We start from the raw sequence: 24107 nt of genomic DNA, 5'->3' as shown, positions 1-24107 counted from the left end.
TTTCACCACTAAAAAGATTTTTATTACAAAACAAATACTAATAAAATCAGGCCTGGTCTTCAACCTCCCCTCCTAGAGGCCCCTAGGATGGAGTAGATTGGGGGGAATAAGGGTTGGTGGGCACTGAAAGAACAGAGCAGGCTGACCTCCCCTCATCAGTCTCAGCTGCTGCCTTTTAGAAAAGGCTAAAGAGCTCTTCCAAAGCCCTTTGAGAGAGGCACCATCCTTCCAGCCAGGAAGTAACCACTGTTGGCACCAGACCCTCACAATACTGCATTGGAGGATCCAGGATGTCTCGGCTGACTCTCAGCAAAGGCCACCCAGGGTCACTCAGCCTGTGCGATGGCGTAGGAGACCAGCCATAGGAGCAGGGGGCCCAGAACGAGGACAGTGAGCCAGACGGCAAAGCTGGCCAGGATGAACCTCCAGGCCCGGGCCCCCCAGTGCACTGCCTCCTCCAACCGGCCTGCCTTATGCCGCTCTTCCGCCTGTGGGGGCAGGTTTTTGGTTAGGTTCTCCCCCTGCTTCTCCCCACAGAATGCCCACTGCCCCATTCCAATCCTACCTCCTCATTATGGCTCAGAATCTCACACCCATTCACTCCACCTTCCTTTCCAGTTTCTCTCCCTCATGTCTCAGCTGCAAAGTAAGGTACCCAACTTTACTCTGCCTCCTTTTCAGGATGGCTGTTGTTAGCTCAGATCACATACAGGGAAGTACTTTTTAATCATTTTATTCCTCATCCTTTTCTACTCATCTCAGTTTCACTCAGAATTTGGAATTCTTGGCAAGAAACAGTGAGCAATCTTACGAGTATTTCACTCATGTCCAATCAAACACTCCATTCTCACTAGCCCAAAGGCTAATCTCATCTTTTCATTAAGGATTCTTTTTATGATTTTGCCCTAATGAAACCCACAAATTATTCTGATGATAAGAAAAGAATTTCTGATAAAAATACAAGTGGGATGGAGGAAATGCCAGTATGACATTTAAGTTAGCCTGTGTGGCCTTTCAAAAAGTACATGTGCGGTTTCTATCAGATGTTTTTGAATGGCGAGGCTCATTCTAAAACTTCACAGCTTCTTCTGAATACCTACAGATTGTTCCAATTACTGCTCAGCGGCCCTGAGTCTTGCCCCTTCCAATTCATTCTCTTATAGGCCTTGAGAGTGGATCTTACTGCAACACAAATCTGATCATATCATTTTCTTTTGCAAGAATCCTTGAGAGGCTCCCTGCTGCTGCTGCTAAGTCACTTCAGTCGTGTCCGACTCTGTGCGACCCCATAGACGGCAACCCACCAGGCTCCCCCATCCCTGGGATTCTCCAGGCAAGAACACTGGAGTGGGTTGCCATTTCTCCCTAGTACTTCACAGATAAAACTAAAACTGCCAAACACAGCACTGGAAGCTCCTGGGAATCCGGGTCCTCTGGCTTCGTCTCTTACTATTCCTTACTGGTTCAGTCATACTGAACTAACCGTCCAGGTTGCCTTTGTATAGGATGTCCTTTTATCCTTATTCACTCATCCTTTAACATTACTTTCTTTTCACACCTGTAGGATGCCTTTCTGTCACCTATTCTCTCTTATACACGTACATACAATCACATACATATATCCTCCTGGTGCCCAGAATACCCTGTGCTTCCTCTATCATAATACAGATGAGCTGTATGCTATTAATAATTACCCATTTTCACAGCCATCTCTTTCGCTAGACTGTGGGTCCTTTGATGGCAGGGACCATGTCTTATTCTTATTTCTGGCACCAGGCCCACAGTCAAGCTCTGGCAGGTACTTATTAACTCATCAGTGTAGACAGATCAGGTATACAGAACCACTGCCTTTCTACATCCACACCCCTGCTCCCACAGGAATTGCATTCCTCACCTTGATGGCAAACACAAGGGCCACTATTCCCAGGCAAGAGCAGCCACATATAATGCTAGTAGCTGCTAAGCAGCGGAGGCGGAGCCAGCAGCAGCGAATGGGGGATGGAGAACAAGCAGCTTCCGTGTTGCACACCAGGCTCTCTGCTGCATTCTCCTCGTCCTCCATCACCTGTGGGCGATAGTCAAGATCCTTGTAAGCCCAACAACTGAACTCTCGGCCTGCCTTGCTCAGACTCTTCCCCTCTCCCTGATCATGTTGTAGCCTAGCCAAACTCTCAGGAATGCTGCCTTACTAGGGAATTCCCCTAGTGAGCAAGAGAGGAAATGTGTGTCTGGAATCTTCTCCTCAGCCTAAGGTTCCCAGCCTTCAAAGGCAAAGTGGTGTCAACATAGAATTATCTGTATTACTTACTGTTTTGACAAGTGGGGAAAAGCAAAATGACAGGTACACACTGAGAGGCAGCAGAGAAACACAGTATCTCAAAAGACTGCTAGGTATCTAAGTCTACCCCAGTCAGTGATTTTAAACTGTATTTCAAAGGGCCCTGAAGTTCCTTAGAGGCTGCCCTCAAATATTAAGGAGGGATCAGAGAATGGCACCCTAAACCCTGTACTTCACCTCAAGGAAATCAGTCATTTCACATGAAAATATTATCCTGACATTGGGGAAGGAGAGGAAAAACATCATTTAAGCTGTCTCTATAGCTAAGGAAACTCAACACCAGAAAGACCTCACCTCCCCAAATCAGAGCCTCCCTTGCTATGCAGACTCCCTTCCACCTCCTCTCCCCATTTTAACCCAGGTTACACAATACAATCAGTTAAACACTGAGTCCAAATGACCTCATAACCCACACAGAAACCTGCATAATGATGCCCTACTTAATCATTTCTCATCTCTCTATTTCCCCAGCTCCCAGAGCTCTGGCATCAAACCCCCTTTTTACCTTCACCCCCAACTATTCCCCACACCCTAGACAGAATGAAACCATTTGGAGTTCTCTAACACAAGTAACAAAGGATAGGAAGGATGAATGAGAGAGGGAAGACAAGCAGAGAGCCAAGAATGCCATGTACCACAAAGCTGCAGAATGGATGTGAGGGAAGAACTCAGACTCAGTATACACAGATAGTCATCAAAAAACACAGAGAGAGGGTCCAGTGAATTGAGATCAGAGAAAACGTAACAATGAACTGGGTCTCTTACCTGGCTATAGACCTTGAGGAACTGTTTGAGTTTCGGCCTCTGCTTCAGGTTTGGTTTGGCTTGGGTGGAGATGGAGCTGACTCAGGGCTCCAAGCCAAGCCCAGGGGTGGGGCTGGGTGGCCAGCCACCATCTGAAGATCCCCAGAAGCTGGAAGGGGGTGTGGCTGATTCAAACCAGTCTGGCTAGATGGAGGAAAAGCAAGGGAAGGCAAAGGATGGAGTAACTGGAGGTAGGGTGCCTGCCTTCTGAAGAGGGGGAGAAAGCACCTGAGCAAGAGGGATTAAAGCAGGGGAAAGTCTGAGGCATCAGAGAGCCCCAAAGGAAGGCCAGGAACCAAGGGAACAGAAGGAAGAGTAGTACGAATCTGAATGACTTAAAACGGAAACCTTAGGGAAAGGTACCCTACCAGATCAGATTTGCCATTCTTCCCTCTTCTTGGGTGGCGACTTCTGCCTCAAAGACACACAATTCTGGGTTAGAGATCAAGTACTAGGGTCTTAGCAAGAGAGGAGAAAAACGATACCCAAGTTCCCACCCAACCCTCCACCAGACCAGAAAATCAGAAGCCTCCTTACGCGGATGCTCATACAGAAACTAAGTTTATTATTTTTTTCTTCTTAAAAAAAAAAAAAAAAAGAAAAAACTCATTGTAGAGAAGCCCCTCCCCCTTCCCCTAAGGGTGGGGGGGCCATGAAAGATAGCTGGGGACATCAAGTACAAAGGGGGTGGGGACAGAGACTATCTTGCCACCCTTAACACTGCCCAGCCATGTGGGGTGGAAGGGAAGGGGATGTGTGAAGAGCCCCGTTTCCATGACAACCAGATGCCTACCCCCTACTTTGGTGGAAAGAAGGGAGAAGGCCCCTATGTCTCCCTGGAGGATTTCCCCCTCAAAAGACTTCAAGTAGTGGTTAACAGAGTCAGGCCTGGTCATGGAGAGAGAGGGGCTGTGGCAGAAAGCCTAGGTGAAGAGGGCAGCCCACTCACGTCTTGGCCTTGCGGCCTCTGTGACTAATGGTAGGACCAGCCAAGTGGGGAGGGGCGCTGCTGCGCAAGATACGGTGGTCCCCTTGGGTGGTGGCCCCAACAAGCCGGCGGGGGCCAGGCCGGCGCCGTGGGGTCCCATCCCCTTCCTCCTCCTCACCTGAGGCTTCGGCCTCAGACTCCTCTACTGAACCCTCAGGCCCCAGGGGACTTGGGGGCTGTAGGCGGGTCCGCTTTGCCAGCCCAGGACCACTGCCGACTGGGGCCCCTGCCCGTTTGCGAGGCACCTTCTCAGTCTCTAGAGGGGGAACTAGAGACCCTGGACGCAGCCGAGTCGAGCGCAGTTTTGGAGCTAATGAGACCACGGGAGATGTCAATTCTAACCCGCCTGGCCCACTATCCGCTAAATCCAGGTCATCCTGAATTACAGCCACCACCATGGACCCTTCACTCTTTCGTCCCCGCATTCCCTCTGCTTCAAGACGTAAGCGGGCCAGGCGGGTGAGGGGGCGGCTTCCATCCTCATCAGATGAACTACCCTCACTCTCCCCCTGGCCCTGGGTTTGCCGCTGCTTCCCCAATCCACAGCTCTCGAGGACAGAAGAGCTGTCGCGGTCCAAGACAGGGAGCTGGCTGGGCCGAGGTGATGGTGGATTCTTGGGAGGCCGGCCCCGCTTCCGCTTGGGTGGGGACGTTGAAATGGTGAGAGTGGTGACAGTGCTGGCGACCGCAGCAGCGGGACAGGACAGGAGTGACGGGAGTGGCGGCAGGGGTGGTGGCGGCGGGAGTGGCTGTGTCCGGCTCTCTAAGTTGCCATCCCCTGGAGAGGAAGTGGTCCCAGGAAGGGGCAGATCTCGGGCCTTAGGGGGCCGCCCACGCCTTCTTTTCTCCACAGGTGATAGGACGATGGGCTCGGGTCTGTGAACTGGCTGGGGTCCGAGAGGCTGGGGCCCAGGAATAAGCTGGGGTGCAAGGACAGGCTCCGCAACAATCAGGGTCTCAGCCCCAGGGACTGGGTCAGCCCCATTGGTTTTTCCCTTAGAGGTGGAGGAAGGTGCCTCATCCAGCCCTCGCCCAGCATCCGCTGGAGACCTGTTCTTCTTGGGGGGCCTCCCCCTCCGACGTTTCACAGCAGGAGGGGTGATGGCAAGCAGTGCCCCTTCTCCATTTTCTGAGCTGCCCCCACCAGTTACCCCCAGCTCAATGCGACGGCGAGCTATGAAGGGATGCTGGGTTGGAGTGGGCAGTGTGGATGGGGGAGCAACTTCACAGGGACCGCTGGTGGGAGGTGAGGATTCTGGCCCCGAAATGCTGGGGGCTGATGGGCTTCCCGGGCTGGTACCAGTCTCAGAGACCCCAGGCACAAGGGTGCTGGCAGTACCCCGCTGCTGTCGCCGTCGCCTCACCAGTTCCTTTTCCTCTACCACAGTCACTAGCCGTCCTGGCAGCTTGCGAAGCACTTTGGGACCTGGAGGCTGCCCTGGCCGACCAGCCCCTTGACCCCTAATTTCTACATCTGCACTGGTGCGACGCCGAGGGGGCCGGGCTGGTGAAGAACCCTCAGGTGTGGAGGTGGCCGAGGATGAAGTTGATGGGGCTGTGGCCTCAGCTGAAACAAGTTCCTGTGGTTTCTCTGGAGTAGAGGTTGGGGTCTGGGCCTCCACCAGCTCTTCTGAGTTCTTATCAGTCTCCAGTGGCTCTGGAAGTAGCTCATCAGATGCTGCTGAGGGTGGGAGCTCCAGCCTACTGCTCTCACTCAGACACGTGGGCATTTCCTCACCATCAGGCAGCACTGAGAGGATGGTCGCCTCGGCAGGCTCGGGCACCTCCTGCTCTTGACCGTTGGGGACGCTGCCAGCCGCCAGGGTTGGGCTAGGTGCAGAAGAGGTGAGAGAAAGGTTCTTCTCTGACACAGGCAGGATCTCAACAGCAACTGGCAACAGATCCTTAGGGGGCACAAGAGTAACTGGGGAAGTCTCGGAACTGGCCATATCAGCCAGCTCCAGGGACTCAGTAGATGCCATTGCTTGTGCACACAGCTCTGCCTCAGGCCCCAGGCCCAAGGGGAGGTTGGTGACTGGCGGCGAAATGGGCACAGAAGGTAGGCCAAGCAGAAGAGGCGAGGAAGGAGTTAAGAGAGAAGTTTGGGCTGGAGGTGGGGTTTGAGCTGGTGGAGGAGTACAGGCAGGAGGCGGGGTACAGGCAGAAGAACAAGAGGGAGGAATCTGTGCAGAAGGGAGAGGGGGAGAAGGCAAGATATGGACAGGAAGCATGGTTACTGGGTTTGGGGCGGAAATGGGGATTGGGGCAGAGATTGGAACAGGGATTGGGGCAGGAATTGCAGCAGGAGCTGAAGCTGGAGGGGGTCGAGGCCTAGGTGCTGGCCGGGGAACTCGTTCCCTGGCAGGGCTGCAGCGAGGGGGTGTGGAGGTGCTGCGGGTATGATGGGTGGATGTGACAGGAGTGTGGTTTGCCCCTTGAGTTTCAGCCCGGGCTCCACGAAGACGCTCACTGACGCGAGTCCCTGGCCTTTCAGGGGCCTTGGCCTTCTTACTGCGCCGGTGGCTGCCTCCACCAGTCCCACAGGAAACCTCATCCCCAGCCCCTGGCCCCTCCTCCTCCTCTTGGGGTAGGCGGAACACCTCCTCCTTGGCTTGGTCCAGGTCCTTGCGGGCAGCTTCCACTTGCTCCTATCAAAAACAGAGCCCAAGGACTGGTCATAGGGAGGCAAGCAGCACGTAGGAATAGGTGGAAAGCAGTCACTTTCCACTTCTATCCCCACCCTGAAGAAATACTCACTTCTGCCTGCTTGAGCTCCTCTCGGCTCACCTCCTCCAGGGAGGCTTCCAGGAATTTCATGGCATAGCGCTCAATGGGGGTCAGCTGTGGGAAAGAGCAGTGGTGATGAAAATAGCAACCTGGTGCCCAGGGCCCATCACTCGTGATTATTTTCACCAAAGACAGACATTCACAGAGTCCAGAGGAAAGGGCTATGGAGGATAAGGCTGAGAACTAGTGGATCCAACACCAACCTGTTCTACAAGGGCAGCAATTTCCTGCTCAGCCCGGGACATTTCCTCATCTTCAGCCCCAGGCCGACCAGCCTCCTCTCCCTCACCAGCAGGAAACCCATCATTCTCATTGAATTCTGCAAGCTCAGCCACCTGCTCAGCCTTGGCCTGGGTGGCCGCACGAATATCCTCTTCATCCTCTGCTCGACACAATGCCTACAAGGGTGTGGGGAAGAAACACCATGAGAAGTTCTTTCTTTACATCCTGTGATTTGATTCTGGCAAATGTTTGAGGCCAGATTTACACCAAAGCAGATTTACACCATAACTCAACTCTCTTCTGGGTCACCCAAATTACCAAAGCAACACAGTAGTCCACATAGGATAGAACAGATTCAACCAGGAGTCCCAGCAGGGACAAAGTAACTGTTTTTGAGACCTCAAGTTCTACTTACTTTCCATTCAAGTCAGCCTCATATCTTTTTAAAGCAGTAGTTTTTTTTAATACAAATAATCCACAATTCTTTTTTGCACTGAGATGCCTCAGGACAACAGACTATCTGATCATTCCCCTGAGATGAATATCCAGAGAGATCACACCAAAGTCACTGAGGGAAGTAGCCTAGAGCATGAGAGGAATGCACTTGGTAGGGAAAATTTTCTCCATGATAATCCACACCTGTAGTTTCTAAACATCTGTCTACTTCCAAATAACTATAAACACCTCACCTTTAAAAATCATGATTTAAGTAGAAAGACTGTGAAACAGGGCCCAGGAATCAATCTTTTTCAAAACCTTCCAAATGATTCTAGTATGCTTTAATGTTTGGAAAAAGAGTTTTACACTATATACAAAGCACTTTTTAATCCACTATGCCATTTAACCCTCAGTTACTTCCTTCTAATTTAGCATTTCAGAGAAGTGGGAATTGAGGCTCAGAGGATTAAATGGATGTAGCTTAACAGACACTATTAAGAAGCACTGCTGGAATTCAGACCTAGAACCGTGGTTCTATCTATGAAATCAGGTCAACCAATAAGCAATCTTCTCACAAGTATCAAAGGTGAACTGTAATCTGGGAAGCAATAGTAACAGTTCCTTCCCCTTGGACAGGCTCAAGAGACTGAAAGATGACACACACTATAACCATTAGCTCTTCTCTAGGGACTGTCAACTCTTTTTCTGCAGGGCAGGATCTCAGTTCCCTGACCAGGGATGGAACTTCTGCAGTGGAAGCATAGAGTCTTAATCACTGGACTGCCAGGGAAGTCCCTGCCCACTCTTTTTTTCACCTGCTCCAGGATATGGGTCTGCTTGCTGGCCACAGTCTCCTCCTCATCATCAGGGGCAGAGGGTACAGATGAGCCAGACGGCTCCTCCAGAGGCATATCAAACAGCTCTCGGATGGTCTGCTTTGGAAAGAACATACACAGAGTGTCAGAGCCAAAGGAATGCTGGTCTCAGGTCTATAGCTATGAAGCTGGTAGCTATCAGTGGTATCAGAAGCATCACTGGTTGAAAAGGCAGGTATGTGGGGGTCAAAACATCCTTTCTAATAATAAGCAGCAGTAATTCCCATACACACAGCAGTTCTCTCCTACACAGACTGAAGATCTTAGTACCTGTTTAAAATAGGCTGTGGTGAAGTTGCCTCCCTCAATAGCCATATCTCCCAACATTCTCTTCTGATTTGCCTTTTTTAGGATGTTCTCTTCCACTGTCCGTTCACTGATAAGCCTAGGCAGATGATGAAGGACATGTATAAACAGTCAAATACATCAATAAAACCCTATAAGCAAAGGAAAAGTAAGGTAAGGGGAGACAAGGCAACACCTATATATGTGGACATCTCGGGTCTGGCCAATTCGGTGACAGCGATCCTGGGCCTGAGCATCCATGGTAGGATTCCAGTCGCTGTCATAAAAAACAACAGTGTCTGCCCCCGTCAGGTTCACGCCCACACCCCCACTCCGAGTTGAAAGGATGAAGCAGAATATGCGTTTGTCTGCATTGAATCGTTCCATCAAAGCCTAGAGAAAAAAGGGAAAAAAAAAAAAGAACAGTATTGGGAGACATATCTCCAAAAACAGACCAAGGCTTAGTGGGACCCCCTCATGAGACTCTTGAGCCCTAGAAAAGGAGACTGAGCTGAGGCGAGCCTCTAAGGGTTGCAGGTGCCTGGGTTACCTGTCTCTGTTCAACTCTAGTTGACCCATCCAGACGCAAGTAGAGGTGGCCATGGTAGGTGAGAAACTGCTCCAATACATCCAGCATTCGGGTCATCTGGGTGAAAATGAGCACCCGGTGGCCCTCTGCCTTGAGCTGTCGCAAAAGCACTGCCAACGTTTGCAATTTTCCTGAAGAGATATGAAGGGGTACAAGGAACGAGCTATAAGCTGGAGTGAGGAGAACACTTAGCACTGGAAGCCTATGTACTCAGAGAGAAACGTTTTACGCCAGGGTTTTGGTTAACCCAGAGGATCAAAAATATTTAACATATATTTTCTTCCCTTAAGGGTTCTTCCTCTTAAGTCTGCTCTTGTCTTGGACCTGACTTCTTTCAGTCTAGGGGAAGGGTAATACAGACCCCTCGGGGTAAAAAAAGAAATCCTTAGTGGTGTATGAGCAAGAGACCTTCAAGCACTACACTGAGTTATGCCAACTGAAACACAAAAAAAGCAATTCACAAGATAACAAATCCGCTGATGTCTTGAAGGGGTACAGGGAATGGAAGGTCACTAAGATCAGACCACTGACGCAGGATCTTATGAGGTTATCTAGTTCAACCTACCAAGCAGAAAACAACTTCTGTAACATTTCTGATTCAGTCAGTTTAAACACTTTCAACAAAGACTTTCATTTTACCTATTCTGAATGGTTTCAAATGTTATAAAATTATTTTTTACTAAAATAGCTACTAAATACATATTATTAAAAATTCTGCTGCCTTTCTTATGTTCTAAAACATTTACGAAATCTCCAAATTTTATGTTACTATAGAAGTATCTGTGCAGAACTGCAGCAGAAACTATTCACTATTATCATTCATGACTAACAGAACCCAACTAATCCTATGAACACCTGGCAGAGATCCCTTGATTCCCAGGGAAGGCATGCCTCAAACCAACTCCAGAAGATGAATCATTATAAATAAGCCACAGTTCCTCTTTGACTTGCCTGTGTCAGTGATTACTCTAGGGATCGGCATATGGTTCTGAGTCAATGAATTCTGAATCAAAGTCAACTGGGTGGGCTTTTTTTTCCCAGAAGAAAAAAAAAAAATCGAAGTGTTGCTAGGAGTATTTTGTCTCAACCCCTTGCTCTCTGCTTGGATTACTGGTGTGCTCCCTGGAACATCATCTTAATACCACAAGGAAATAACCATGAGAATAAAAAGATACAAGCTAAGGATGGTAGGCAAAGTCTTGGGTCCATGAAGACACCAGTAAACTGCTAAACCAGTTATATACCATCTTTCTCAGCATTTCTGACTTGGTAAACAATAAATGATTTTGAAGCCACCTTTGGTTGGTTTTATTACCTGCAGCCAAATTCCTTCTAAATAATAAGATTCTAACCAAAAGAAAAGGATCCTCATCCAACTATTTTCCCAAAATAAAATCTACTATTTACATTTTTTTTTGGCCATGTGGCTTACAAAATCTTAGTTCCCTGACCGATTGAACATGCCTTTGGCAGTAAAAGCCATAAAAAAGTAAAAAGAGTCCTAATCACTGGACCATCAGGGAATTCCCCTAAATCTACTATTTACTGTGCAGTCCTGTACTAGCACACGCCTCTCCCCATAAATCTAAAAACTCCATGCTGTACTATCTCATTTGCCATTGTATCCTAAATGATACACAATATAGTAGATGGTCACAAAATAATCACTAAATAAATGAGTTAGCAAATACTTTCAACTTTCATCAAAGTCAAATTTACAAATGCCAAGAATCCATCATAAGGCCTACATTTCATCTCACCCATAAATATAACCTAACAGACCAGCTAATGTTTAATGAAACCCACAGAAACTTTATGTATAGCATCCCTCTGGTATAACCATCTTGAGACTAAGACAAGAAAAGAGATCAAGGGACCCTCACTAGCCAGTGAACTCACCACAATCATACTGGATGAGCCTCAAGTCAGGAAACTGGGTACGCATGTTACACACAATACGGTGCAGAGGACGAGCCCGAGGCCAGAGCTCACGAGCCAATTGCTCTTGGAAGGCTGCCTGACGTGGGGCCAGCCAAGGAGGTGGGTGGCAGGCGTGCAAGGAAGGGGGAGGTGCCTCCACAGGAGGCATGACAAAGATGAACCTGTAAAAAGAAGCCAAGCTGTAGAAAATATGGAACTCTGAATGGCCCCAGAAGTCAGCACCTTTAACAGCCCTAACCACTATATCCACTTAGAGGCCCCAAGACCCATTTCCCATTAGCACTTAGCCCTGCCAACCTCTCAATGATTTCTGACAGCTGGTCTAGTCGTTGCTGGGGAAACAGTACAGCCTGGCGGGCAGCCTCGGTATAAGTCCAAAAGGTGGGGTGGCTGGGGCCAGGAGAACGAGGGCCGATGGGGCTGGCAACAGGTTGGGGCAGGGTACAGAAATCCAAGACTTCAGTCCCATACACAGGTGCCAGGGCCCCATGAGCCTCACTAAGTTGGAAAATCCGTTCCAGGCGTTCAGACCGCTGCCGCTTCCTCTTTTCCTCCAGAGAGTCCTAAAAACATAGAAAGAGTCATCAGCATCCTTACAGAAAACCTGGCAGTAACTCCCAGAATTAAAACATAATTTATGGAAACCCAAAGATTCAAGAACACACTATTTAAGCTTTCCCAAGTTGTCAATATGGGAATTATTCTTTTCATCAGATTGAATGAAATGACTTCTCTGAAAGAAAACTGATCTTCCGTGTATGCTACCAAAGCAAATGTCTGAATACTCAAAATTAAGATCCATATATTCGATCAACTTATAGAATGGATATGTGGATTTTCCCATAAAACACTTAACTCCATAATACCCTAATTTATCTTCTTGTGGTAGATCCAAAACAATGACTAAAATCCCTCCTCAAAGCGCTGAGCAGGATGCAGGGATGCTAACCAAATCCATGGCAGGTCTCTGTCAAAGGTTAGACTGGAATGGGGTGGGATGGGAACAGCTAACCAGACATCTAGGTACCATCACCCTGAGAGAGAAAAGGGGAGGGGAGATTTTTCCCAGTGGCAGAAAATCTATGATTCTGACCCAATCCTTTCCCATCTTTTGTGCTTCCAGTTTCACAGGCTATCAAGTCACCTAACTCTTGTAGCACTTATCACTCTTCGAAGTTTTACATGGCTATGATTCTTTAACATCTTCTATCCACTAAATTGTAAGACCTATATAACACGAAAAATATCTGATCTTGCTCACCGTATTCATCTGATATTCAGCTTGTTATCTGGCACAAAGTAGGCTCTCAATAAATATCTGCTACTGGAATGCACAAATAATGAAGACGACTAGAATCTACAAGATGGTCCTGAAAAAAAGCAGTGTCCCACATTTCCCTTCCTGACTGCTATCTTAAGCTTGACCTCTTGGCTTCTGGTGGTCTAAGTGAGGAAGGAAAGCATCTTAGAGGGAAAAATCATTAAGGCCAGCTTTCAACAGTAGTAGCAAAGGAAACAGTATTTGCAAATCATCTATCTGAAAAAGGACTTGCATCCAGAATACATAAAGAAATCTTACATATCAGTAACAGAAAGAAACAAAATAACCCAAATAAAAAAGGGAAAGGATCTGAATAGACATTTCTTTGAAGAAGAATATACAAATGGCTAACAACCTCTGAAAAGATGCTCAACATCATTAATGATCAGGAAAATGCAAATCAAAACCACAAGGCACCACTTCAAACCCACTAGGATGGATATAATCAAAAAGACAGACAAGTTTTTGGCAAAGATGTAGAGAATCTCGAACCCCCACAAGTGCTAGGGAATGTAAAATGGTACAGCCACTTTGGAAAACAAATTTGTCAATTCTTCAAACAGTTACCATACCCCAGCAATTCCACTTCTAAAGTTACATCCAATATAAATGAAAACACATGAAAAGATACAAAATCTTATACATGAATGTTCATAGCATTATTCATAACAGCCAAAAAGAAGAAACAAACCAAATGTCCCCCAATCAACTGATGAACAGATATATAAAATATGGTATACCCATACAACAGAATATTATTCAACAATTTTTTTTTAAATGAAGTACTGTTGTATATACACATATAACTCAGTTATAGCATAACATGGATGAACCTCAAAAACATTAAAATAAGTGAAAGAAGCCAGTCACAAAAGACTATATATTATATGACTCAGTAAGTAGGACATTAAGTAGGCTAGTGGTTATTTAGGAGAAAAAGAAAGTATTAAGGATGATGGCAAGTGTGGGGTTTTCTTTACAGAACATGCAAACGGTTCTAGAGTTGACCATGGTCACAGCTGCACAACTCTGTGAATATACTACAAGTCAATAAACTGTATGGTTTAAACAGGTGAACTGTATAGTATGTGAGTTATACCTCAAACTTCTTTAGAAAAGTGTCAAGAAGCTGCTACCTATTAATACTTGCAGAGCAATGAAAGCAAAACACAGATTATGGGGTTGCACTCTTGGGCCAGGATCTAGGCTTTCCTCTCTACTTCCAAAAAGCCAGACCAACCTGGCCGCATTAGAGAAAGACCAAAGGCAGAGTCAGTGGCACTGATGGAGGGTGGGGGACTGGGGCTGAGGCAAAGAATAAGCAGCAGCTCTACTATCAGCGGGAGAAAAAGACAAGAGGACCTGGAAAGACTCCCTAGATCTTTCTCCTTATTAGGTCCTGGGTTACTTACTGTGTTGCAACTTTAACTTAACCAAACATACATAGAACTATACACATGACAGAAAAAAAATGGCTACCAGAAAGCTCATGAAGGGACAGAAAAAAGTCATTTTTATTGCCCACTTAACCACCATGAAGGTAAAGCACTACAGCAAGGCTCATGATCTTTAGGGAACTATATTCCATGGTGTCCTTTATCCCTTACAAGTTCAAATATCGATGGTGATCAACTGAGAAAAATTTTCCTGTCTCTGAGACTGCCTCTTGTGCAGAAGAGAAAGTAGTAGAGTCAGCACATCTGTATTCTCACCAGTTGTGTAAATTTTAAAACATCATTTAACGAGCTAGTTTCATCTGTAAAATGGGGCAATTATATGCCAACACTAACTCAAGATTAAACAAGAACCAAAGAGACCAAATGTAACAAAAAAGCCTTGAACACATCAGTGAGTAATAGTTTTAAAAGCACATTATGTCCTCAACTATTCCTCTGTGAAAAGTAGGACCTGAATTATTATTCCCATTTTACAGATAAGAGCAAAGGCCCAGGGGAGGGCTCTGTCCAGTGGCACTCAAGTATTAGGTCCAAAAAAAACAGGCTTTGTAATTTACCAAGATAAAAGTGACATTATTTTGTTCCATCCACTCTATAGCAATACTCCAAAAGAATTCAGTTTCCTGTCCCCTCTCCTTTGAGGCAGTAAAACTTACCAGATAGAAAGGGGAACGAGGTGGTGGTGGGGGCTGGCGTCGAGGTCGGGGACCACTGAACGAGGTAGCAGTGGAGGGAGGGCTGGGGGGACCAGAGCGTAATGTCAGTGTCTCGGGCTCATCCTTGGAAACAGGTAGCCGGGATACCATGGTGACAGGCAAGGGAGCGGCGCCAGATGACGAAACCACAAGGGAAGATGCCTGGGAAGCTGGGCTCTGTGTTGAGGCTGGGGCCAATGCCAGAGTCTGAGCTGCTACTGGGCCCAAGGTGGGCACTGGAACTTGGGCAGGGCTCAAAGTCAGTGTCTGCACTGAAGCTGGGGCCAGGAGTGAAGCAGATGATGATACTGGAGCCAAAGTCAGCGTGTGAGCTGGGGCTGGGCCCATCGGAGAAACTGGAGCCAGAGTGGGTGCTGGAGCCAAAGACAGCGTCTGAGATGGACCCAATGGTGGTCCTGGTGCCAAAGACAGTGTTTGGGCTGGAGCTGGTACTAGGGATGATGCTGGAGTCAATGACAACGTCTGAGCTGGAAAGGGACTTTGAGGGTTCCCAGTGCCCAAAGAGAGTGTCTGAGATGGAGACGAGCCGCCAAGAGTGGATGCTAAAGCAGGGGGTAAAGCCAGTGTCTGCGTAGAAGCTGGACTCGGAAGAGGTGACGGAACTGGGGCTGGTACCATAGTTTGAGCTGATGATGGAGCCAACGCAGCAGCTGGGCCTGGCCCCAATGAGGAGGCTGAGGCTAAAGGTGTTCCTGGAGTAGACGATGAAGCCAGAACTGGAACTGAAGTCTGAGATGAAGCCAGGACAGAAGTAGGACCTGGTGATGGAGCCAGGACTGGAAGAGGAGCCAGAGGAGGAGCTGGAGAAGGAGCCAGGATTGCTGTCTGTGGAGCCACCATGGGAGCCAGAGAGGTGGCCAGAGCCTGAGATGCAGTAGGTGCTGGAGCCAAAAGGGAAGCCTGAGCTGGAGCTGGATTTGGTGTTGCCGGAAAAGGATTGGCCAGAGCAGAAGCTGGCACCAGGACAGGTGAACATGCTGGGGCTACGGCTGAGTTCAACCCTGGAACATGTGAAGAGGCTGGAGCCAACAATAGAGGGTGACCAGGTGCCTGAGATGGGGACAGGGATGGAGTTGAGGCTAAACCTAGAGTCAAGGCTGACGCTGATGGAGAAGCCCCAACTGGTGCCAAAGAAGGAGGTCCAGGGGCTGCTGAGACAACAGGTGCCAGTGTTGGAGTCACATTAGTCAAAAGAGTTGGGCCCGAAGCCGAAACAGGCAAGGGGGCTGAGATGGGAATGGTGAGTGGAGCTGAGGCTGGGGAAGGAAGAGTTGTGGAGACAGAGATGGGGAGTGAAGATGACACTGGAACTGAGACTGTAGAGGACACAGGACTAGCAAGGGGAGAGGAGTTGGGAACTGGCACTGGAGAAGAGGCTGGTCCAGGGAGTGAGGATGGCACAGGAAGAGGAGAAGAGATGGTCAAGGGAGCAGCTCCGGGTGCTGAAGCTGTGGAGACAGAAGATAAGTTAGCCCCCACATTCTTTTCTTGCTCCTTCTATTACCCTGTCCCACCCATTCCCCTACCCCCAAGGTTCACCTTTTCCCAGAAGACCTTCATTCCCACACCATGAGGTCAAAGATTCAAGGAATCGAACAATTTAACATTTCTTTTCCTTCCAGATTCCAACCAATGTATCTTAGAATCAGACAAGGGCTCAGCGGGGGCCACTGCAAACCAGTATGCTGATAATGAAAGCATCTACTGTGACTTAAGATACCCTCTGGGCCACCCTATCTCCATTCCCAGCAAAAGTTTCTGGCATCAGCCACCCTGACTCACCACTGACTTCAGGCGAAGGACTGTGGACCAGCTTGAGAAGTGGTCTCACGAGAGTGGATGTGGGTATGGGAGCCCGGGCAGTACCCAGACTAGGTGTGGGTAGACGGCCAGGGGGTAATGTGGGACGTGGAGTCAATACAGCCGGAAGCCCAGAGCTTGGAGGCCGGGGTGCTGGGGCCAATGGAGGAACAGGAGTCAGTCCATCCCGAGGGGCCTGTCTCACTACAATCTTCACCACGCCTGTATTATTCACCATGGTTGGTGGCACTGCAAGAGGAAGCTACATTGAGGGGAAGGTAGAAAAGAAACAAGAAACCCAAAGGATGGAAGAAGTCCAAGGGCAGGAGAGGGTCGCAGACAGATATCAGAGTTACTGGCAAGGGAAAACAACACTGGGGGAAGGCTAGACAGACAGTAGCCCAGGGCATGCCTGGAAGGACCAAGGCCAGCAAGGGCTAAGTAAGTAGGAAGGCCAGAAGCCTCACCCTGGTTAGCAGCAAGCGGAAGGCTGAGGCCAGTGGGGGCAGGGGTGGTGCTGGGGGTCGAAGAAGGCAGCACAGAGACAGGGGTGGGGCCAGGGGTCGGGGCCACGGCCTGGATGAGGGCCACATGGGCAGGCTGGCTGATGAGGTGGTGCTGCCCCCCTGCTGACACCAGGTGCACCACATTCCCTGGGTTAAGGGAAAAGAGAAAGAGAGAAAGAAGCAGCTATCAGCCGGAGGAGGGCAGGGGCCAGAGAAAAGAGAAAGAACAGAAACGGAGTAACTTCTCCAGAATAACCTCATACCTATCTTGATCTAAAGAACCCTTCAACCATTCCCCTTGGCCACACCCACCAAAAGCTAGGGGGAAAAAAACATAAAGGCTGACATCTGGAAAGAGCCACAAAAACAAAGGGACAAGGAAGAGGAAGAAAAAGGCAGGACAGGGGGTGGGTTTTACCTACTTTGCAGCGGGCGGGGCTGCCCCACAGCAAGCTGGCGCACCTGGGCACCAGTCAAAGTCAGCTTGTTGCCCTGGATTTGGAAGGTGAGAGGTTTGCTTCCCCCTGTACTAGCCACTGGACGTTGTGTTAGTGAGGCCAACTGCCCAATGCTGACCACTTCACCTGCTACAAATAAAGAAGAGGCTTAATGTACATGGGGCTCATTCTGCTCAACGTCATTTCACACACCTCCATGAGGTGGGAGTCTCCAGTTTCTCCAACCCGTCCCCTACTCAATTCACCATGTTCTCAGAACCTCAGCCTCCACCTACAGCCTCTGAGCTTTTGACATGCTACTCCTTCCAATCCTGCTTGTTTAATCTGCAATCTCCTTTACATCCTCTAACAGCCTTCCACCATCCTGAGCTCATCACACACACATACACACCTGCCCACTGTGCTGCCCTTTTACCCCAAATAATTATGTACTATCAGGCTGACCATTATTTACACATCTATGGGTCACCTCCCCAGCTAGAGACTGTGAATTACTTCAGGGTTCTTATTTGATTATGAATTATCAATGTCTGGCAAAATACATAATATACGTTAACTACCTAGAATCTGACACATGCCTGGCCCCCAGCTTTTCTTGTCTTGCTCCATGGTACACAGACAGGCCTTCCTCCTAGCTCAAGTCCTTTACCCTCACAGAGCCCTGGGGACTTACAGGGCAGGCGGGCTTGCATGTCAGGAGACAGGATGAGGCGCTGTGGCGCAGGAGCAGGAGCTGGCACTGCTGTAGTGGGAGCAGTGACTGTGCTGGAGGAGGTGGTGGTGGCAGCAGCGTTCGGGAAGGCATAGCCTGGGGGCACTGTAAGCGGCTTCAACAGGTTGGAGGAGCCTGGTGGTGGGGCAGGGCTCAGGCGAACAGGGGCAGGTGGGGCCGGCTTCAAGGACAGGGTTGGTGTGGGAGGCCGTGAGGTCCCACTTAAGACCCCCAGAGGGGATGGTAACACTGTAAACACAAAGCAAACACCTGTCAGATACAACTTGACCAATTAAGCTTTAGCCTGCTCCTAGAAGCCTCCATACATAATCCCTTGTAGCCCATCAAACGCTACACCCGTCTCCAACCCAGCTCCTCAAACACTAAATTTCATTACTTCTCCCCCAATCCGAACAATCTGCCTGAAGTACCCCCCAGCATCCTGGCTCCCTTGCAACTCACCCTGGGGGAGAGGCCCACTGTTTGGCTGCAGTGGGGGCAAAAGAACAGGGCCAGGAGGCCGGGATGCTGGAATAAGTGGGGGCCCGGAAGGCGAGGCTGACACCATCAGTGGTGCTGGCAGCACTGGGGGGGTTGGGCCAGGGGTGGGCTGGGCTGAGAGTTCAGGGCCTGGAGGGGGTCGGACTGGGACAGGGCCCAGGGGGGTCCGTGGACTGTTCACAACCACCACTGTCCGGCCTTCTTGCTTGGGCACTGGCTGCAGCATCCTATGAGGAAAAAACAAGGGGATGGGTAGGGAAGGAGGGAGAGTAAGGAATAGGAAAAGAAAGAAATAAGGAAGATGAGGCAGAAAAACCGACCGATTATAAAAGCAAAAAAGGGAAAGGTAAGACCCAAAGGAGAAAAGAGAAAAATCCAATAACCAAAAGGCACCAAGCAGAGGGAGGGTGGGAAATGATCAGTGACAAACACAAGGGCCTCTCCCAGGACCATCTTCTAGTTATTCTCTCCCCCATTTTTCATCCATCCATGTGAACAGTAGAGCCTAGCCTCCAACTTTCCACCCCAACCCGCCCAGCCAGCTGTAGCCACTTTTTTTTTAGGAACCCATCCCTTATTCCTCAGCCTTAGTACCTGTTGACTTTCATCTTGACTGGCTTGGGCCGGGGTGGGGGGTCAGGAGCAGTAGCCACTTCTAGAAGAACCCGACGGGAAAGGCGGTATTGGGGTAGAAATGTGTCAGCCTCATATCTAGAGACACGACCCTCCAGGCCAATGAGGTCAAACCGACCCATGTCTATCCGCTGACATAAGAAGGAATACAAAAGCACAGTGTCAAAAGGATCAATGATTTGGCAACGATTTGGAAACTTGGCAACTATTTCTTGGATATCATACCAGACAGCAAAAGCAAAGACCTGATAAACTGGACTGCACCAAAGGACACTATTAACAGAGTAAATGGCAACCTATAGAATGGGACCAAAATTACAGTATTTGCAAATCATGTGTCTGATAAGAGCCTAACAACCAGAACACACAAAGTCCTACAACACAACAAAATAACAACGTGCATAAATGTGAACATACACAGGCATATACACAAAAACATGTACAAAAGAATATTACCCAACTTTAAAAAGGAAGGAAATTCTAACACATGCTTGCAGACATTCTACTAAGTGAAACATGCCAGCAACAAAAGGACAAATACTTTGTGATTCCATGAAACATGAAATACTAGAATAGCAAATTTGTAGAGACAGAAAGTAGAATGGTGACTGCCAGGTGCTGGGACTAGAGGAAGAATGAGGAGTTATAATTTAATGAATATGGAGTTTCAGTTTAGGAAGATGAAAAAATTTATGAAGATGGATGATAGTGATGACTGTATAACTATGTGAATGTATTAATGAAATTGTACCATACGCTTAGAAAAGGTTAAAATGGTAAAACTTTTTGTGTATTCTACTGTAATAAAAACAAAAATTTGGGGGGAAGTGGTCAAAAAGAGGGAAGGAGCAGGAAAACAAAGTAATATTTAAGTATTAATTATTATGCAAAGCACTTCTAAAAAATACTAACACAATTCTCTCACATATACTGCAAAATAGGCCTTACGACACCAATTTTGAAGGGCAAGCAAACTCAGGGTTAAAAGTTAATAGTTATCTTGCCCAAAGAGACACCGTTATTAGAAAACAATGAAGCTGGAACAGTGCTGAGGTGACAGGGGAAGTAAGGATGCTAAAGGTCAGACTCCAGCCTAAAGAAAAGAGGTGCAGGGTTGGGTAGGGCCAATAATCTTGGGGACAACTGCTCACCTGGAGCGGGTGGACATCAGTGGCTCTTAGCACCAGAGAGGCGGTGCTGAAACAGATGCCTGGAGTGATGAAGGGGGAGGTAACAGGTCGAGGATCAAATAGGTTTGGATGATTGCAGACTTTTCGCAGCTGCATCAGAATGTTGATGACACTCATGAAGTGGCCTGTAGCTAGAGTCTCCTTAGTTCTGAGAGAAAGGAGAAATAAACTGGGCACCTTAGCAGTCACCCCTGCTCCAGTCTGGGGTCCCAAGCCCACCCTCAGTCCTGCCTTACGTGGTCTGAGCCATGAAGTCATCATAAAGACAGCGCTGGCGCTTGGAGAGCCGGCAGCGGATAACATGCTCATACTTTTTAGGCATCTGCTTCTCAACATCCACCTTAACTCGGCGCAGCAAAAAAGGCCGCAAAACCTAAAAGCAAATAAGCAGGAGGCTGACAGGAGAAGAGCGGGCACTGTGTCCCAGCTGAACCCTCTCCCTGGGTCTTGGCCTGATGACCAGCAGAGCGCTGGCTTAGCCCGTTAGTAAACATCCATGCAGCCATGCAGCAAGCGGGAACCAGCCACCCAAAATGAGTCAGATGTAAGCCCTCCTCTCAAGGAATTTACTATAATGAAAGAAACAGACATAAAGATGATAACCACAATATATGTGACAAAGGAAACACCAAGGACAGAGCAACTAACTACGCAGAAGGGATGAGTCAAACTACGTTCCAAAGGAGTAACTGTAAATTCACAAGATTATGGAAGTAAATCCAGCCGAAAAGCTGAGAATAAATCTGTGACACTGACAGAAGCACAGAAAACAAAAGGCAAGTCTGAGACCTCAGGAGGGAAAATGTGACTAGGATATAGTCATCAAGTTGATATGGAAGAAGTTCAGAGAGAGATGAAAAGAAGTGAAGAGTGATAGTGTCTACTAAACCTAGTGTGGTAACCATTTCATGATATATATGTCAAATCATTACGTTGTACAGCCTAAACTTTTACAGTGCTGTATATCAATTATAACTCAATAAAACAAGAATAGTTTTTGAAATATTCCAAGATTTTAAAAAGGAGGAGGTATAGTTAAGAAAAACTTAGTGGTTTTTTGATTTACCAAAATAACGATATGACTGACCAAAATGAACAGAAATAACAGGCTATAAAGCTTAAGATATTTGGCTTATAACGGAGTGAGTTCAAGAGGAACTTTCAGGCAGGGTGGCAAGAGCTACCCAGGCGAGAGGCAGGGTGGTGAGCCCTGGGGGCCAAGGAGAGAGGGAAATCCCTCTTGCACTCCAAAAATATCAGACTAATGGCACCAAGCTGAGATGGAAACATTTATTATTTTCTGAAAAAATGTCCACGAGACGGGGATCATCAAGGGGTTGGGGGCAGATAACAAAAATATAAATTTAAAAAAAGAGGAACTTTCAATTAAAAATGTCATTAGAAATTTAAATACAGGTTAAGTGTTCTAGATAGTCAAGGAATTTACAAGTATGCAAAGGAGATAAGTAAATTGAGAGACAAAAAAAAGTCTGAAGATCAGAATGCTGAGAAGTGTTATTTAAAAGCTAGACACTGGAAAAGGGAGAAGAGCCAGAAAAGACCAAAGAGGAAAAAAGGAACACAACAAAAATATGAAGTTGTGACAAGTCATGTAAAGAGAAATCCAAGCCAGAAACTGTTCAGCATTATTCTACTCAAGGAATAAAAAGAGAAATGCGACCATTAAAAAAAACAAGCAGAATGATGCATAAGATGAGGTCACTCAATCTGGCCGTGGGTTAGACACTGGAACACTGCAGACAACTGAGTATATTCAGCCCAGCACTGCCGTCCCTCTCCCTAAGGGTTTTCCGGCTGTTAACCTTAGTTCGTTATTCCCCATGCCCTCGACAAACTGGTATAGACCCTACCTTGTGAAGGCGTTTGACTAGACCTTCATTGTACTCTTGGCTGCCCTCAATCATGCCAGTTAGGGGGTTAGAGAACCATTCTTTGAACTCGCGATGAGACTGGAAGACATGGGGCATCAAAAAGTGCATCAAGGACCACAGTTCCATGAGGCTGTTTTGCAAGGGTGTTCCTGTCAGGAGCAGGCGTCTCTGGCTGCAAAGAGGAAAATGGAATGAGGAGGAGGATGATCAGCAAAACATCCTCCAAGCATTCACCTTCCAAGCATCCCACCCTTCAGGACAAGTCTGCTGCTGCTGCTGCTAAGTCGCTTCAGTCATGTCTGACTCTGTGCCACCCGACAGATGGTAGCCCACCAGGCTCCCCCGTCCCTGGGATTCTCCAGGCAAGAACACTGGAGTGGGTTTAAGACAAGTCCACTCTCCCACAAATCCTGGACATCTCCATCTTCACCTGTTGAAGTTGAGCAATGACTGCCAGCGCTGTGACTTGAAGTTCTTGATGTTCTGAGCCTCATCCAATATAAGATAGCGCCAGTTCTTGCGGCGGAAGGCCTGGTGGTCCTGCAGCACCAGCTTGTAAGATGTGATACACACATGGAAGGCATTGGGCTTGGTCCAGCCCTGTAGTACCAAGAGAAAGTAGCAGAAAGTAGGGTGAAAAGAATGAACAAAAAGAAGACATCCTAAGGTCTTCAAGGGACAGCAGTCAGGTTGGGAAAAGAGTCCCAGGAGCAGAATAGGGTAACAGAAAAGGAAGGAAAAGAAATTCATTTGAGGACAGGACCTAAAAGTATAGGAGGCATCAACAGTGGAGGGGAGTGATCACAATGGGGGAGCAAACCTGCCGCTTGAGCTTTCTCTCTTTCTGGGCTCCATAGTAAGTAAGGATTTTAAAGCTGGGGCACCAACGTTTCAGCTCCATCTCCCAGTTCAACATCACGCTGGTGGGGACAATGATCAAATGGGGACCCCAGTTACCTGTTTAGCAAAAGAATTAAGAGATGTACAGCACAGTGACTTCAGTTAATAATACTGTACTGCCAAGAGACTAGATCTTCAAAGTGCTCATCACAAGAAAAACCAAAATGTTTTACAACTATGTATGATGATGGATGTTAACTAGTCTTACAAGATTGTCATTTTACACTGAATATACATATTCAGTCATTATGTTGTACACCTGAAACTAATATAATGTTAATTACACCTCATTAAAAAATAAAGATTTGAAGAAATTTGGGGCAAAGGAATTTTTTAAATGACGAAAGATGGTTAAGAAATACAAACTTTGGAGTTCTGGTTCTCACATATAAACTGTGAACATTCTGCCCCAATGTCCCTTCCTAAGAATCATAGCACCATAATATAAATAAACCCACTCACAAAACAGAAACAGACTCAGACACAAAAAACAAAATTATGTTTACCGAAAGGGAAACAGGAGGAGGGATAAATTAAGAGTATGGAATTAACAGATATGTACTACTACAAGTAAAACATATTAAAAGGATTTACTATATAGCACAGGGAATTACATTCAGTGTCTTACAATAATCTAAAAGGAAAAGCATCTGAAAAAGAATTATGTATATATGTATAACCAAATCACTTTGCTGTACACCTGAAACTAACGCAAAACTGTAAATCAACTAAATCAAAATTGAAGGAGAAAATA

The 24107-nt window shown here is 47.4% G+C and overlaps 2 protein-coding genes across 3 annotated transcripts in view; both read right to left on the bottom strand.

The window, feature by feature from the left end:
• TMEM265 (transmembrane protein 265) lies at positions 1-3583 on the bottom strand. The gene is made up of 3 exons (XM_069570758.1): positions 3104-3583; positions 1895-2065; positions 1-488 (listed from the first exon to the last, which is right to left on the bottom strand). The coding sequence occupies exons 2-3, from the start codon at positions 2060-2062 to the stop codon at positions 327-329; spliced, it is 330 nt and encodes a 109-aa protein (XP_069426859.1). The 5' UTR covers positions 2063-2065; positions 3104-3583; the 3' UTR covers positions 1-326.
• A 101-nt stretch (positions 3584-3684) lies between these two features.
• Positions 3685-24107, bottom strand: part of SRCAP (Snf2 related CREBBP activator protein) — a 31048-nt gene continuing 10625 nt past the window's right edge. For both annotated transcript variants that reach the window (XM_069570750.1, XM_069570751.1), the window contains exons 14-33: positions 23274-23410; positions 22884-23053; positions 22433-22625; positions 20798-20934; positions 20523-20709; positions 19333-19502; positions 18700-18965; positions 18199-18486; positions 17490-17654; positions 16544-16810; positions 14702-16209; positions 11565-11830; positions 11226-11428; positions 9288-9457; positions 8934-9130; positions 8723-8837; positions 8393-8512; positions 7121-7315; positions 6888-6971; positions 3685-6778 (exon numbers count right to left, since the gene is read on the bottom strand). In XM_069570750.1, coding sequence (XP_069426851.1) covers positions 4088-6778; positions 6888-6971; positions 7121-7315; positions 8393-8512; positions 8723-8837; positions 8934-9130; positions 9288-9457; positions 11226-11428; positions 11565-11830; positions 14702-16209; positions 16544-16810; positions 17490-17654; positions 18199-18486; positions 18700-18965; positions 19333-19502; positions 20523-20709; positions 20798-20934; positions 22433-22625; positions 22884-23053; positions 23274-23410 — 7529 coding nt within the window. In that variant the 3' untranslated portion in view covers positions 3685-4087. The remainder of the gene's footprint in view (positions 6779-6887; positions 6972-7120; positions 7316-8392; positions 8513-8722; positions 8838-8933; positions 9131-9287; positions 9458-11225; positions 11429-11564; positions 11831-14701; positions 16210-16543; positions 16811-17489; positions 17655-18198; positions 18487-18699; positions 18966-19332; positions 19503-20522; positions 20710-20797; positions 20935-22432; positions 22626-22883; positions 23054-23273; positions 23411-24107) is intronic.

The sequence above is a fragment of the Ovis canadensis genome, chromosome 24 (assembly GCF_042477335.2).
Source record: "Ovis canadensis isolate MfBH-ARS-UI-01 breed Bighorn chromosome 24, ARS-UI_OviCan_v2, whole genome shotgun sequence".
Taxonomy (NCBI): Eukaryota; Metazoa; Chordata; class Mammalia; order Artiodactyla; family Bovidae; genus Ovis; species Ovis canadensis.
Note: the sequence above shows the minus strand (reverse complement) of the source record. Positions and strands in the feature narration are given on the sequence as shown.